Source organism: Rhyacophila brunnea, unplaced genomic scaffold (genome assembly GCF_057557595.1).
Source record: "Rhyacophila brunnea isolate RB1 unplaced genomic scaffold, BYU_Rbru_1.0 scaffold_7, whole genome shotgun sequence".
NCBI classification, from domain to species: Eukaryota; Metazoa; Arthropoda; class Insecta; order Trichoptera; family Rhyacophilidae; genus Rhyacophila; species Rhyacophila brunnea.
In genome coordinates this window covers 2,603,396-2,621,406 of record NW_028233339.1, presented here as the reverse complement: position 1 = coordinate 2,621,406, position 18,011 = coordinate 2,603,396, and the positions used below count along the sequence as shown (strand labels likewise).

The following is an 18,011-nucleotide window of genomic DNA, read 5'->3' as shown; positions in this document are numbered from 1 at the left end:
ACTAAAATTGAATTAATTAAAATTACGAAATAAAAAGGAAATGTGACATATAAGGCCTTTTAAAATATTATATAATAATACCTATTATAATGATAGTATTCTTTCTAAGCTTAATTTTAAGCTTGTTAGATATTTATAATCATCTACAGGTAATAAACAAATAAATGTCAATAGTTAAAAATCCTCCTGTAAAATAGCATTTTGGTTAATTCGCCCTTTTTACAAAACACCGACGTTTGAATCTATCTTTCAAATTATTTGATGTTTTAAAAATGTTTTATCATATTTTGTTTAACAGCCGTTAACATAAGATTAAATGCCTCTTTGTTGAAAAAATACAATATATACATGAAAATAATAATGTTCTAAATAGGTACATTCAGAACAGATAAGCTGTTTTAACCAATGTGGTTCTTGACAGCCTGCAGAAATAATCTCACATGATCAGCCACAAGCTACTTCGATTACCATAACCGTAATGATGCTGTTTATTTGAACATCATCTAAACGTCTTCTTCAGTAAAGTTTGAGTTTACCGATTCTCATTCATCTGTATTATTTGGATATGACCCTCATAAGTTGTTGGACCAGTCATCAGGCTGTGAGTAGATAGTTGTATATGAATCTTGTACACTCCTGCATTTATGCTGTGGTTCTAACTAGCGGAGTTTGGCTTCCTTTGGTACCTACTATAATATGTTACAACTGACTGTAATATATTTGGGTTCATGTCGGTTTAAGGGAAGCCAGCGACAAACAAGTTTTGAAAATACCCGATATAGGTACTGGATTATTTGTTAGGTAAGGTTAGGTTAGGTTTTCACTCTTGAATTCATGAATTTTACGAAATCGGCTATAAAAATTGGCGCGATTTCCACCTGGCTTCCCGTAAACCGACATGGACGTATATTTTTGTTTATTCTATTATCAGTATGAATGTCAATTTATTAAAAGCAGAGATAATAAATTTACGAAAAACTAATATTTCAAGTTTTATTTAATAACTCAATTTGCGTTTACGTGATAACCTGCTTTATAGTGGTTTTAAAACAATTCACATTGAACAAATCTGCTTTCAATTGTTGTATCCTGAAATATAGCGCCTCTGGCTATCTTGGCACCCACGGTAGACTTCAGTAGAACATTGTCGATCTTTACATATGGAGTCTAACGAACGAATCCAATCAAATTTGCGTGTTATAATTTCGATCAACATAATATTATGTGACCCAGTAGTGTAAGAACATAAGGTTTAGTGAATAACTAATCAACCAATCATCAAATTAAAATTTGCAATATAAAGATCTTCATAATCTGTCTTGCATAGGATATAATAGGATAATTTATGCTATAGGTACATACTTGCCTATTTATGATTGCCGTGCTGATGACGGCTGCTGAAGCTGAAGATCATAAACAGAACATATAACCGATACCTCGATATTGCAGGAAATGAGCATCAGTGAAAGGCTGTATGTCGTATACTGCCCCCATAAACAAAAAGGCAGCTGTTTGCCAAAGTCACATTTTAAGATAATAAGATAAATATTCACGTTTTTTTCAACTTTTCTTAAGAAAATTTTCAATAATGTGGATGAAATGTTTTATTTATGGTACTTATAAGCAAAAACCAGTATATTTCAATCCATGCTGTGTTTTTGCTTATGAATTTCTTTATACGGTCTTCTTATTTAGAATAACTACCGTTCTCGCAACAAAAAAAACAGTATGTCGATTTTTATACTGAAATAAATTGTATACTGCTTTTGACTTGAGTCAAATGGTTCATAATTTCACGTAAAGCATTATTACGTACGTACGTCCGTACATCAAAAAGCTGTATTTTTCCCCAGTATTTATAGTGCGGACACACTGTTCGCCGAGACTCCAGAAGCCAGATTGTCTGGGGGGCCGGCGTGGCGAGTCAACCAAATAAGTGAGATAAACACACATCACAAATTTGCTCTAATAGAAAAAAAATCTTATATATTATTAATAAAGTTATAATTTTAAATATGTGGTTGAGCGATGTAATTTTTAATTGCATCATTACTTGAAACTCCATAATTCAAGTGGATAAAAATACACGAAATACTTACCCTTAATTTTAAACACCATTTGGAAAACGCTACAGTGTAGAGCATCACACTGCCATCAACCTTGGCGATAGGTAGGGGGCCCGACAAAGATCCTAACCTTGGGGTCCGCTTCAGGATTTGGGGGTCATGGCTGGAATGACAGTATAGCACGTAAAACAGGACGAACGCCGACGAAAAAATTGACAAGACCTATAGCATTCGCTACAATATTTATAAACGATTTGTAAAGTTGATTGACTTATCACGATCGCCATAACGCCCCGATGACAAGGAAGATGGTACCTAAATTAATCGCAATTATTACATAGTAGTAATTTCACACTTTCGGGCAGGTTGTAGGTGTCACTAAAGTTGTGCATTCATAGCTCGTCTAGCGGACAGGTAATTAGAACAAGTTACGTGTACTACACACCTGATCGATGATAACGCACGTACCAATTGCAATTGCAATCTGGGAAGCGGCTGCAAGGCGCCCTCTGCATTCCACCATATCTGCACTTCAAATTTACTTTACTTACCTTGGAAGTCTACAATTCCACATAAAATATTATCATTTGGATTATATTTTATTAAAAACTTAAGGGCGGACCTTTATCACACTTGAATGGTCAAAGACATGGCTTATAATGAGTATCTTTAGAATTATCTTCAAATGTGTTAATCTTGCCCATTTTTTGAATAATAAAATGCCTAATTCTTGTCAAATTTGGGATCACAGAGATTATCAATATAATTTTTTATCGTGAATATTTTACTAAAATTATCTCGTCATAAATTATACTAATGGTTTTATAAATGCGTTTAAAAATTAATAAATGTAAAAAATCCACCACTGCACATTTATGTACTGAAATATGACTATATTCTAAAACATTAGAGCGAAAGGTTTAAAAGAATACTATGTTATGTAATAAAAATACTTTATGCAGATTTATCTACAACGTTTAAGGAATGTCCAGGATCATGCTTTGAAAATAGAATAAAAGCTCCATTTTGACCTACGCTGAGCATGTCCCCCCTTAATATACCTACCTGTATGATTTGGGAATGTAAATTACATTATTAGCAAGAAAGGACATGCCAAGTGAAATTTCGAGCAATAATAGCTGACGCCATCAAATATTAGCATCATCATCATCAGCCGGGATCGATCCACTGCTAGATCAAAGCCTCCCCTAGCACCTTCCACCCTCCTCGGTCCCTAGTTATTCGCTGCCACATACATCCACCGAACATTATAAGTTCGTCTATCAAGCGTGTTTTAACGCGTCCTTCAGGGCTTGAAATGGACCGGAGCGTACCGGAGCACCGTTCCGGTTCGTGAAATCGGTAAAATTATCGTCTCGTGGAAAAAAAAATTGACCATCTGAGCTAGATAGGCGATATAACAAAAAATCTAACATACTTATTTTTTTTATAAAATACGCATAAAATTTTAAAATAATAAATCATAAAATTTAAATTTACATAAAAAAAAACTATTTCAGAAAATTTCGAGCTCTCCGGTTCGTAAACTTTTCCATTTCGAGCGCTGGTCCTTGTGGTCGCTTAGTGCCCATTGAGTAACCCTGTATGACGACATTTTGTCCAGCCGTTGTCCACTTTCCGAGCGACATGTCCAACCCATTCCCAATTCATCTTCTTAGCGAGCTCTGTCACATCGCATACTCTTGTCTGCCCACTTATACATTGGTTTTTTGGTGGTCCTTCCTCGTTATGCCCAACACGCGCCTCTCCTTGCCAAATTGCGCTATTCGAAATTGTTGGATTTCTCTTACATTAAGGGTCATCTTAATTTAAATGACAAAAGATGGTAGGCATCCATTCACGGAATTTGAAAATCTTTCAGAAAGTAAGAATTGGATGATTGCACAATGAAGGCACTTGGTTAGAGCAATCGCCCGGTACGTGAAATCTCTGTAGTCGAAGACCTAAAAAAGGCCTCCAGAGGCCAAAGAGCTTCAAATACATATTCCTTTATTTTAAAAACTCGAGAATCTAAAAATGTCGAGAATCATAGCCTCTAAATAGGGTGTAGGTTTCTATTGTATAACAAACGACCCAAGGATTAAAAATAAACAGAAATTACTATCTCTATTGTCTGTAATAAACAAAACGTTATCTTCTTTAGGCACTTTATGTTACTTATTAGATGCAGTGGCGAAGGGCGGAGGTAGGCTGTTAAAATCCGATATAAATAGTGCACAATAAACATTTTCAATCATAATTATTTGTTTTCATTAAAATAAGACCACAATTTATAAATGATGTTGGTTAGTTTTTAAAATTCAATTAAACCCTGCGAAAACCAATCAAATAATACTTGTCTATCTATAAAATATCTAAAATTATGAAATTAAATCATACATAACTTTTTATATTTTATAGATAGATTAATTTTTTTATCTATTATAGTTTGGTTAGGCAGGGCTTAATGAATTAAAAAAAATTAACCAACAATATGTGTAATATGTATTCTTAATCCAACGAAAACAATAAGTGTGCACATTTTTGTCGTATCGCCCAAAAAAACTTCTTAGTTCAATAAAAACAGATGATACGTATGACTAACAAAGTTTAATGTGCATTATTTATGGCGGATCTTAACAGCCTACCTCCACCCTTCGCTACTAATATAAATAGTATACAACTGTAAACCTGTTCACATCATATTATACAATGGGCTTTGCGACTAACACATACAGTAATATCGTGAAAGATATAACCATACTGAACATATTATGATATGGATCGGGAAGATATTCTCCAAAGACAGCACCCAATACTCCATCTGGTTAATGCCCACCCCGAAAGCGCGAACCTGTTGTCATGACGATGAATTGGGAATGTAATTTAATTGTACGTAGGTATTACATTTATCCGTAGCCCAATTCACCGTGAGCAGTCTTACCGGAAAGAGATGGCCGTATAGCGTTGAGATTTTTAAAATACGCGTAATTCAGGTAGCATTCCAGATAGTTAAGTTCAAATTTTATTAGATGTAGGTACCTAATATAAATATTTTATTTAGAAATGAATTTGATCGCAATACTATACGGCCATATATTTTCGACACGGTGTCGTGATGGTTCTTACAATTAGGATTCAGGAGGTTATTAAGAAAAATAACAGTTTTACTAAAAATGCTTCATTTTATTTGACTTAATTCGTACAATTATTCCTCGTACAGTTCCATAAAACAGTAACAGTCCAAGCTTCTCAACTGTTAGTTCAAAAAGATCACGCGCAAAAATGTGACCTATCACAAATCACAAGAAAATTAAACATAATCGCTAATATTAATTAATTATCCATTTTTGTATAATAATCATTATAATTCACTAAGCATATTTTTGTTATTAAAGTATGTATATATATAATATGTATATATATTTTTACAGTTTTTTTTAATGTTTATCAATATTTTTTTTTCACAAACTAATATTACTTTTAAACAAAGCAGTCAATTAGGATAAAACCACGTTTTTTATTAATGTTTTTAGAATGGCTAAAACAACATATACCATCAAAAAATATAATATTTAAATTTAATCTCAAAACAAGACAACTCCCCGCCGCAAGGTGGTTCAAAATATAACCAAACGAAAAAATATTTGAATTATAATGGATTTTTCTTAATAATTTTAAAACCCTACCACTTCACAAGTAAAGATGAAATGTAACAATTCTTCACTCCCAAATAACTGTTAACAGTAGCTGGAATTTACAATTTATTATAGTATTATTAATTTAATATTTCTTTACAAACATGATACAATCTAACAAGATAATATACTTGTTTCCAATCTATAAGTACAATATTCTTTTTTTCATAAAAATATAATTATACTTCCTAAGTACATTACGAGGATAAATGATTTTGAAATAGCAATAAAAAAAGAACTGAAAAAAAGTATTTTAAAAGAATACATATTTTTATAGTTAAATATTTTTTTTATTATCTGTGTTTTTCAAACGTTTGAAATTTATGGGAATGGTTAATTTATAAACAAAAACTCTAGTATGCTTGATATATCTTGGATTAAAACAGTCAAATCCAAGATAAGGTTTAAAATAGAATAAAACATATTGTGTTCAAGATTATCATAGTATTAGTATGTACTTATAGGAGGAATCTCATTTCCGTACATTGCATTATTTTTACATGTCAATTAGTAACACCAATAATAAGTAATAGAGGCTGGAAAATGTATTAGTGTAGCTAATAGTGAATAAATGAAGTGTTATTTATTTAACAAGCATGCTAATGCTAATAAGTTAACACTTACGCTCCTTTCACATTATACGGTTCTAACCGTACGGCAAAAACATCGAACGGCAACATTCTTTTATTGGCGTGAAGAAGAGCGTGACCCTTTCCACAATACACGGCGACGGTGAAAACCGAAACGGCGCCGTATAACAGTCGACAGTTTCCGCTGTATTCACGGCGCCCGGACGGCCACCGATGACTCAGTGGTGTACGTGACCTAATGCACGCTGTCACATTAGATGGTTTTAAATCGTACCGTCAGCACAACACTCAACTGCAAACTGTGCTTGTGGCGGAAAAAAACTGTGCATAAACCGTATAGTGTGAAAAGCGTGTGAACTTGTTGCCGATTCAGATTTTTAACGTTCGATTTTTTTCCGTGCGGTTAAAGCCGTATAGTGTGAAATAAGCGTTACGCCAATCACAATGCACCTCGTTCTACGCTCAAAGTTCGTCGTAAAAACAAACTGGTATACATTGTATCAAGGTGATATAATTGGCGAGTATCAAATTAAAATATGTAAAAAAAAAATATATCAAGTCTCGGGGTTTAGGGCATCGACGACTGCCATTATTAGAAGAAGTGTATGTCTAAATATTATTACAGAAACGTAGCAAGTAAAATAACTAATTTATAATTATTTAAATATATTCAGTACGATATAACACTATGTCGCTGATCGATAATCATTAAAATATAAGCAGACTCATTTTTTTTTTAAATAGTCTATAAGAAATCCATACCATCGTGATAAATTACTTTGTAGGTATACTTATTTCCTTAATTTGAGCTTCGATTTTTTTTAGTCGTTCAAAATGATACAATATATTTTTTTTATTAACAATAAATTTGTTTGCTTACGACGTATCGAACACCAAACCGTGCATTTATTTATCGCTGAAAAATAGAGAATAAGAAAATGTAAAAATTTAATAAAAACATGCAATAAATGTACTCAAGTACATTGGTAAAAAGTACGTTTTACATAAAATTTGAGACAAATGCGAAGAAAATTGTGATTTACTCGAATAGTGTGGTTTTACTTTTAAGGAGGTTTTTTAAATATAAAAATACCGTCGATAATAAAATGACTATAATATGTGATGATTTATTTCAAGTATACGTGTATTTTGTAAATTCTAGAATGATGGCGTGTTGTTAAAACGATAATTAATAATTAGAATAAATTCAACACATTTTATTTTATATTAAATTTATAAAAAATGTAATAATTCACTTACGATTATTTTAATAATTGGATTTCTACAAAACAGCCTATTTATTTCGTTGAGGCAAACATATGTGAGGTGATTTGGAAAAAAAAATCATTAAACTTACCAGAATCTTAATCATTAATCTACTACCTACAGTGTACAAAATTATGGACCCCCAGAAAATTGCACGTTGTAAAAAATATGAGGTTTGTGTATCGCGTTGATCAAAACTGTACCGTAGAGCTAAAAGCCTGGAAATCACATTTGCAATTTTACATCTTTTAGCACACAATACTGGACACACCGTCAGCTGAATCGAGACCTATTCTAATTAACATTTGAAATATTTTACTGTTGTTTGAAACTTGAGTTAGTTATTACTTAAATAAACAAATTTATACATTTTTATTTATATAAATAATTGAAGTAGGTTGTTACGAAGAACTCCCTTCTAAAAAAATGCATAATATGTGAGTTAGAATAGTCTATATTCAGCTGACGATATGCTCTCAGTGTTACATTTATTTTACTCAAAAATTATAAAAAATATAGCTTCCCGACATTCAGCTTTGAGGTACTTACACATTAAAATAAAACAACTTTCATAAAGCGAGAAAATACTACAAATCCAAAAGTAGCTAATACCAAATTATAATTTTTGCAAAATTTGTGTTTCTGTGAAATTAAATTTATTTCTAAAATCTTCAATGTAACATATTATAACTACACTTTAATTCTATGGTGGAAATAATTATTAATTTATAACGAAAGATACTTTAAATGATTTTGTAAAATTTACACATTGACGATAATTGTATGATTATGTATTTGTTGGATAGGTAAAAAATATCTGATTTCTGTACAGGTCTGGTTTGACTATCAATTCATTAATTTGTCATAACATTAAAATAAAAGTCTCAATCATTTACAGCGCAACATAATAATATTAGCACCCTGGCATCATTAATTAATTGCCTATTAAATAAAATAGGAAAAAAAATCAATCTACATAAATGATTATTATTATAATATAGAATAGTATAGTAAAAATATACATGCATCTTTAAAATCAGCCAAATATTAAAATTATAAAATTAAAATAATGTAATATGCAATGTCGTCGTAAATATTATTTTGACATCGCGCATTAAAAAAAAGCAGTGAAATGTTTGTACATCTGAAAAAATATATTAAAAAGTTATTGGAACTAATTATTATTCTTCAAAATCATTTTATCTATTTATTTATTTACCATTAACTAACATAAGATAGTGAAAGTGTTATAATATACCCAAATTGTTGTAATTTACAAAACATTAGTTAACATAAAAAAAAGAAAAAAATTCGGCTAGTCAAGAACATAATTCATCATAAGACTTTTTTTATATAATTAATAATTTCTTGTACAACACCTGCAATAATGCTTAATTGATTAACTGTTTACTTTTGGATGCACTGATTTAATCCATTACACTACAACACATCGTAAGTAATATTGTATGTATAGTAAATAACTGTCTTAAATAAATCCTATAAAATACCTTATATATCCTGCTCTGCATAATATTCTATAGATTTAATAATAGATCCTGTGTCTAAGGGGGCTGATAAAAGAAATAATAAAAATCGTGTTAATGATGTCGTCAGTAGAGAAACTGCATACAACTGAGACGACGTCAATCTTGAACTTGCAGCGTCTCTTGATCTGTTAAACGGTGGTCTGGTCATATTGTGAACAAGTCTCGTCTGGAAATGCGACCTTCGACTTGTCTCATTTCAATAACATTACATCCAGGCTCGAACTTGGACTCATTTTTCTTCATCACCTAGAAATTAGAATGAATACTGATTCCACAATCCAAGCATTTCAAAGGGCAAGTTAATCATGAACAATTCGTAAACTCTCTGAAGGCATTATGATAACACATCTTTTCTAGCCATACTGCGCTGATAAAGAGAACTTGAAATAAATGACCCTAAATAATGAAGGCGAAGAGTAAACAGAAATACACAAACCTAGTACCTAGTGTTAATAAACAACAAAAGCGACATTGTTACGAAATTGGTTACACAAAATTACTGTGAAGTTGTGATTATATTGAGATGCACGTCGTGTACTATCACGCTGCCACGGCGACAAATTTAGTATGTGGTTTCGTCATTTTGCAGATTGTTTTGAACGATCACCACTAGGGATTCCAATCCCGGGATCCCGAATCCCGGGATCCCAGGATCCCGAGCTATTTTCGATACCTATGAATCCCGGGATTGATAAACCTAATCCCGGGATTTCGGGATTGATTTTTTTATTAATTTTTATGGAAAATAAAATAAAAGCGAAAATATAACAGAAAAAATACGTTTAATAAAAAATAACTACATTAGAAATAAACTGAGTTTGAATGAAGTTTGATTTATACCCATGTGTAGGTTGCCGATTCATTTTATTTTTTTCACATAAATTATTAATAATGAGAAAGATTGGAACAAAACAATGCTTCGTACTTTTAACAAAGTAATTCCACCATGATATCATACGTTTTATGGCAGTTTCATATTTGGCTGACTAATTAGATTTATGAAGCGGAAAGGCCATAAGTACGCCATGATTATTTGCTTTACTATTTCAAATCTCGCTAATCCATTCATTATGTCTTTACTATCAGAAACAGCAATATCATATTAAATTCACATTATTATTTATATTACAATATTATTTACTCCATTAAACTTTTGTACGTCCTAGATTGAACGTATACAATATTAACAATAAATGTCTTAAATAGTATAAATTATACTAGATTTATTTTTGACGGATTTTATCAATGTTATTTGTAAATATAAAATTTTTATATTAACAATGGAAAAAAATGTCAATCCCGGGACCAGTCCCGGGATTCCGGGATTGTCAAATTGTAATCCCGAAATCCCGGGATCAGAATTTTGGCTCGGGATTGGATTCCCTAATCACCACATCTGTAAATTCAATGATGGATTGTGCCATGCTAATTTCAATTAATTTTAACAAATTCTACGCGTGCGTACGTTAAAATTATATCCATAGATAATATTTTGAGCAGAACCCAAACTACAGACCATAGATAATAGACAACATTATTTTAAAAAATACTAAGTGCCAACCGCTAAAAACAAAAAACACGCAATTTTGACATGAATCGAAAATGTGTAGGCATGTAGAAAATTAATAACGTGCATTGAGTTATGTAAGGTGACCTCATCGGTACTCTGGTGATTTCGGCAGGTTTTTGTTAACTGACAATATTCGTTTAAAGGTTCAAAATGTGCTACGGGATAGGAGCATCAGTCCGATAACATTTTTAACACCAAGAAACACGACATAAGACACTTCGTTCCCGTAGCTGCAGGTTACTGTGACGTCACGTGATAGTATGAGACGTGCATCTAAATATAATCACAACTTTAGTTTTTTTTTATTTTCATTTGTCATTGAGAATCAAACAACAAATGAAAACATTCAAAATCCATTTCACGTATGCGTTAATTGAGGATTCAATTTCCAAAAACCGATAAGTCCACATTTAACTCAAAATTCTACAAAAAATATAAACAAATTATATGTGTAATTTCACAAAACATAATTATAATTCCAAAACCCAATCAAAATCACACAAAAAATGCTTAAATTAATGATTCCCAAAAATCGATAAACTAAAATATATCGATAGATTCAATTTTATTTTGTTTAAAGGTATGTATTGCAATAAGTGATTCAGCAATAAAATTAGGCATATTGTTCTAGTTTGAAAATACGATGAAATGGAAGAAAGAAATTAATATTTAGACGAACAATTTAAGCTTGCACAATAAAAACGTAATTTAAAACAAATTAATATTGAAAAGGGACATAATATCTATTGTTGAAAATAGACACCTCAATCAGTACATCATACCAGTCTTCACAGATCAACAAATCAACAGTATATACGAATACAATCAGATTAATTTAGCTAATAAATCGACGAATTATCTAAGATAACTATTACTTACTCGTGGAAAACATAACATGGCCATAGTATGTTCACATTTTCTTCCGATGCTAGTCCAAGGCAGCCCATCGCATGAAGGCAGGCAGGTCTCTGACAGGTAGATCGCGGGCCAGCGCCTTCACCCGCAGATTCCTGTCGTCGGTGAGGAGGACCACCTCCCTGACGAGGCGACGCACGCCGTCGGCGTCCGGTGGAGACGTAGTTTCGGACAGGGGACTGGCCGGGGATTGTGCAGAGACTTCGCCGGCTGTGAAAGAATTAGCAAATGTAAAAAAGTCTTCTAAAAAAAACCTATCATTTACCCAAATTTTCTCATCTTTCACTGAACAAATAATTTATTTAACGAGGAACACCAAGCAATATACAGAAACTGTGAACACGGTTGAATAACCCTCCCTGCCTATGACATACACAAAGAGCTTGGACTACAACTAGGAGTTGTTTATAGTCGTCATATTTGGAGGCACTTTTTAATGTTATTATGTACTTAATAATGTTCATCTTGGCAATTAATAATTTGTGGAATTGACCGATTGAGTGAATCTAAAATTGTGTTAAAAATATTGAAAAATAATTACGGATTAAATAAATAAGTGTGAATTTTGCTACAAATGAATCTGTATTGTCAAATGACTTGCAGGTAATTTAACACATTAGTCTTATTATATTAACTTTTGTTTACTTTCATTTACACAGCACGTCTATATAAAGTTTTCTTCGGCGACTTTGGGTGTACCAGATTAGATGGAACGACAAAATATAAGATCCTCCTACTAGTAGGTAAATACAGTGGGGATGAATTTCAGGAGTTTTAAAGTGAAGACGAATATGGCAGCAGTCATCACATTACGAATTATTTTATTCTGGTTGACGAATTTATCGACTTACCTTCGGTAGATAGGTGCTGATTAGTTCCCGCGTTCTTGCAGAGACTCAGAGACGCTGCAAGGATGCGGTCGTCATTGGTGAGGGCTTCGTCGCCGTCCTTTTCGGCGGTGAAGGCGGGAGTGACGAGCAGGCTGCCCCGGGTGGTCGCGAACCGCAGGGCTGGCCGGCGCACACGCAGCTCGCTCAGGGCGGTCCTCGCAGCTGATGACAGTCGCGCGGCGCGGGTCAATCCTTCCAGCTCAGAGACAACTGAAAATAACAAATAATTAGAAGAATACAAGCTAAAGAGTATCTGGCGATGGATTGATTACCTAAATATAAAGTGGTTTTAGTCCAAGCTCTTTAGAGCTTGGTCTAATAGCATTTCCTACTTGCTTATGTGGCAAATTGTAGGATGCCGATCACGTCGGATGGAAGTGGCCCTCATAATAAGTCGGTTGAAAGAGAATAACTACGGTTATGTAAACTTGATCAAAACTAATTTATTTTTCTGGCCAGTGAGCGGCCTCAGCGTCCTCACTCTGTTTCATTTATTTAATTCCACTACATGTTAATGTTACCATCTACATCACTTCACAGAGCACTCGATCTACAGGCGGAGAGCTGTATTGAAACAAAGGATCCACGCCCTGATAGTCTCTTACTCTCTTCTAGCTAACCGATTCCATGACTATATGCCCATTGTCATATTCCTCATCCCTTAAGCTCCCGTAAATCATCAGTCAATCTTCAGATTATACATCGTATCATTTTTATCCCAGTCATTGCCGTCGTGGCGAGTTTTAAAGGTTACCATCCTGTAAAGCGAGTCATTACACAAGAAACCTTCCTTGATCCAAAATCCCGCATACACTCCTTTTGTATTAATAATCCTACATCCCTAAATATTCGTAACTCTTTCTTTTTCAAATATAACAACCATTTTAAATATAACACCTACACAAATCGGGCCTGACAAACGATTGGGGCTGTCAGCTATTGCGACAATTCAATTTAAAAAAAATCCTTAGCAAAGAAGTCTTAGCGTGAGTGTACGATCCTTCCCATCAAGACTTCAAGATAAAGAATTGAATCAATAGGAATCACGCACAATCGGGTTTTCACCAACCGAAGTCTTGGTAGGTTACTCATAGGACACCATCCGCACAAGTAAATTATTATCCGATAATTTCATCAGTGAATACTACTATAATAAAAGTTTCTACAACACAGCAGCAATTAAAATTCACTGGCAATCCGCTAACAGCGCTTTTCCGTACGTTAGGTTACGTTTAAAATATTACAAGGAAACAAACCGAAATAGAATATGCACTTTTTGAGCGAGAAATTAACATAGTTGCTTTGCAATTAACATGCACACAATACCATACGAACAAGTAACCCGACTCTCGGAAGAATTACAATGACCAGGCATGGTGTCCAGCTGTGAAAACAAAGTTCATCGAAGGTAACACATCTAAATATTATGAAAATATTTGTAGCCAGTTTTCACTGTTAGCGTAAAGAAATTTTCTCGTGTTGTATGCAAGGTGGAGACAAATATATTTAATTACTGTAAGTACGATCATACCTATATTGCGGCTGATAATATCTCATGGCGACGTAGAACAACGAGAAATAACAAGGAAGTATTGTAGATAGCTCGGGAGAGTCATTGATGGCATGAAATTCGTAAAAACGCCTACGCAAGCCTTGCGAATAGACATCTGCGAAACGGCCATAATAACCATCAGTGAGAAGGAAATCTTGTTCAAAAACTGAAAGACGATTCACTGACGTAAAGGCTCAGTATTGTATAGACAAGTATAAGTTTAATAAGTTAATAAGTTTGGGAGCTTTTTAATACAACGTAAAAAAGATATTGGACAAAATATACCCCGCAATCGCCGATGCGGTCTGTGCATTTTAAATTTGATATATGAACTTATAAATAAAACTGAAGACAGAGCTTTGTCTATTAAAGCTTGCCTTTGGTTTAATATCATAATTTAATGATTCCCTACGCAACTGTATAAACCACTAATTTCACGTTATGATTGACAAAATCTCCGCGTGGTACTGAATTCTAAGGGGATGGAGCAAAGCCGTGGAGAAAGCTGTCAGGCGGCCGAATCATCTGGATCACGATACTCAGTCACAAGATTACGAACAGTCATCTCTCAGTGGAAAAGTGGCATGTTGGACGTAAACTAGAAGATAAATCATAAATTGTGTTCCAATACATACATACACTAGAGCACATAAACAGCGATGAATGAAAAATTCGTTTCGGTTAATTATTAAGTTTTTCCAAAGTATCATTTTCGTAAGTTTGGACATTTTTGAATGTCTTCCATATACCACCCACTGTAGTGGCAGTTTTTATACCTTTTAGTTATGATTATTGATCAATAATTTCATATATTAGAATTGGTACTATTTCTATATATTCGATACCCTTTCGCGTTATTTAAATTGTACAAAGGAAGAATAAAATAATTTAGTTAAAAACTATTATAAGCGTATATTAAAGACCGTCAAACCTCTTTGGGTCGTATAGTACCGACATAAAATTCATGTCTAAATAAAACATGGTTCTTGTCGGTTTACAGGAAGCCAGCGGTAAACAAATTTTGAAAATAGCCAATATACTGGATTATTTGTTAGGTTAGGTTAGGTTTTCATTCATGAATTCATGAATTTTACCAAAATCAGCTAATAAAATTGAATTAATGATCATATTGAATCTAATAAAATTGGAGACCGTATAGTATACGGTCATCTATTTCCTTTAAGAATGTTCACGGCGAACTGTGCTACGGTGAAATGTTTTACGTACAATTTACATGTTAACCAGGTTTTGATACCTTAAAATTGGTAAAGCTTCTCGCCCGAATTACGATCTGTATGTTACTGATAAATTCTAGATCATTCAACGTTACTAATTGATCTTTAGTACTGACATATCGCCGCTGTTAACCTCTTCATCGTAATATCGCATGGAATTAGATTTATTTCACACGTGAGTCCGATTGAGAGAGAGAAAAGAAGCATTGCGAGAAGTGAGCGAAGGTGCTAGTCGAGCGTGAGAAAACAAACACACAAACAAACGCCGCGGATGCAAATTTATAAAGTCAATAATGTACACCTACCTCTGACACGAACGCATCTAGAAACAATGACAAACGCGGTGCGATCCTCAAAGATATAAAGAATTGATTGACGGAGCCGTAAACTTACGATATTCAATTTAAGCTTTCATTTCAAAATAATATACTATGTATTATTCTTTTTTACTCTATATCCATATACACTCTATACAAACATATTGACCATTATTACAGCGCCTGTACACGTGCATTTATTTACTTGCACCAATCGGTAGTGTGTATTTTAAACTATCGCAATAATAACTATTTACACGTAAAACTGCTGTCTGTCTCTCCAATCTCATTCTTCAAGCGTAAACGAAACGCTATGTCGTCATCGTATGGTGATATTTGACAGATTCGGACAAGTTCGTAGATAATCGGTAGACGTCAAAATATTCTGTTCGGTGTATTTCGTATTTCTTCCGGCAGGTTAGCCACTATCGTTCTACTGCGGATGCGCACCGCCATGCAAATGCCAATAATTATTGCGTGAAAATTCAGAAGCATCTGAACTTTTTGACACATGCATGCAATCTTGCAACTTGCATAATACGTGTTAACACGTGCATTTTATTATTATGGTAGCAAATTCGTGCACGTGTAAACGGGGTATTACGTAGTTATGTAGGAAGCCGAAAAGGTTGCACTGATGGGAAGCAAAAACCATTGAATAGCGACTGGAACGCGTCTATTAGTTCTCTTGTCTTCCCGATTTCTACATAATATAAGTATACTTAAGAACAAGCCTACAGTGAAACGCTACTTCGTGTAATAAACATCTTATGAAATGAATAAATGAAATAGAATAGGTACTTAGGAAAAAATACGTTACCCATCAATACCACATACTAAACAGTTTTTCGATTTTTAAAAGCCATTTGATGTATCGTACTAATATTGAACTAATTGGTTGTTTAATTCCATTATAAATATAAATCTCTGACAAACAACGTATGGAATTTACCCGGATTATTTACATGAACATAATTCTGCCACGTGATTTTTTCATGCACGTCGGTCGGGTTACGTCTATGTCAAAGGCAAGATATTAACTCCACGTCCCAAAAATTTGAATGCGTTTCATTGCAAGTAAAATAGTAAACAAACTAAAAACTTGACTGAAAAATCATCATTCCACTGACAAAAAACTGCGATTAGTTTGGATTTAGTAGACAGTCGTGATCATGGCCCCCCCATCAGTGATGCCAACCGTACTATAATTATAGTACAATACTATAATTTTGATTTCGCGAAAAATGTAAAATACTATAATTTTACGCCAAATATACCAAAATACTATAATTTTAAAGGATTCAAGACGAAAAATGTTCCTATACTATATATTTTTTAGAAATACTATAATTTTTACGCCTTTGTACTATAATCAGCATAGAAAAATATGGCAACACTGCCCCCCATGGCCAAGATGTTTGGCGGACCCCAACACATCCCTAAGGTTTAAGGGTGGTATGATGTTCTACAGTAGTGTTTCCCGAATAGTATCTATTCCTCGGAACCTCAGACTTCCGCGAGTTAAAATTAAGGATATTCCGTGTATTTTTAACGTTTTTTGTATTTGTAATTAAATCCACTTGTATTATTGAGTTGTCAGCACTCATCATGATATTTTGGAGTACCTACTGATCGCGACCCCCTTTTGTGGTAACTAAGTAACATGCGGCCCTTCGCGATATTGGATAAATAGCCATGTTATATTAGCCAAGAAACACATTAAAAAAACAATTATTAAATAAAATTCTACACATACACGCATTAACATTTAATTATATTAATCTTCATATCACATCAATTTGCATTGAATAGGCACATATTTCCCAAGTATTTATAATATCGCCGCAAGCAACTTGTTTTTACTGTAAGACCAAATGTGTGGTGTTTATCAATCCCGGGTCCCCAGCAATGTTCCCTCTAAGCATTTCCGCACACATGTTTTCATCCCCCGCACAGTCCTCACACAGAAAATATTGTTAAAGTTTTACAATTTTCATTAAATTAATTACTTTCTAGTGTTTTCGCTTTGCCTGGGGCGTTGCATCGCCTAGGGTCGGTCCTGAGTATATACTGTATAAAAAAGTAGGTACAATAGAAATGCGACAAAATTCGGAGAAAGAATTTTCTAGTTGAAAAATTGATAAGAAACATATTTGTTGCATCACTCCCATTCGTCAGGGTGAAAGAAACACATTTTTTTATAAATGTTTATTTTGCATTAAAGTGTTTATTGAACAATAACAAACCAACACACAAATATATAGATTTAATATACATATAAAAAACGTTCTGCAAGATTCTCAGATGCGTTTATGATCCGCACACAATAGAAAAATTAGAGGGAACGTTGGCTAGACCCCTGTCA

At 33.5% G+C, this 18,011-nt stretch overlaps 1 protein-coding gene across 1 annotated transcript in view; it reads right to left on the bottom strand.

The window, feature by feature from the left end:
* Positions 1 to 9,274: 9,274 nt before the first annotated feature.
* Positions 9,275 to 18,011, bottom strand: part of Smg6 (Smg6 nonsense mediated mRNA decay factor) — a 202,786-nt gene continuing 194,049 nt past the window's right edge. Inside the window, exons 21-23 of the mRNA XM_085957911.1 lie at positions 12,504 to 12,752; positions 11,617 to 11,862; positions 9,275 to 9,413 (exon numbers count right to left, since the gene is read on the bottom strand). Of these exons, the coding sequence (XP_085814037.1) occupies positions 11,666 to 11,862; positions 12,504 to 12,752 (446 nt within the window). The 3' untranslated portion in view covers positions 9,275 to 9,413; positions 11,617 to 11,665. The remainder of the gene's footprint in view (positions 9,414 to 11,616; positions 11,863 to 12,503; positions 12,753 to 18,011) is intronic.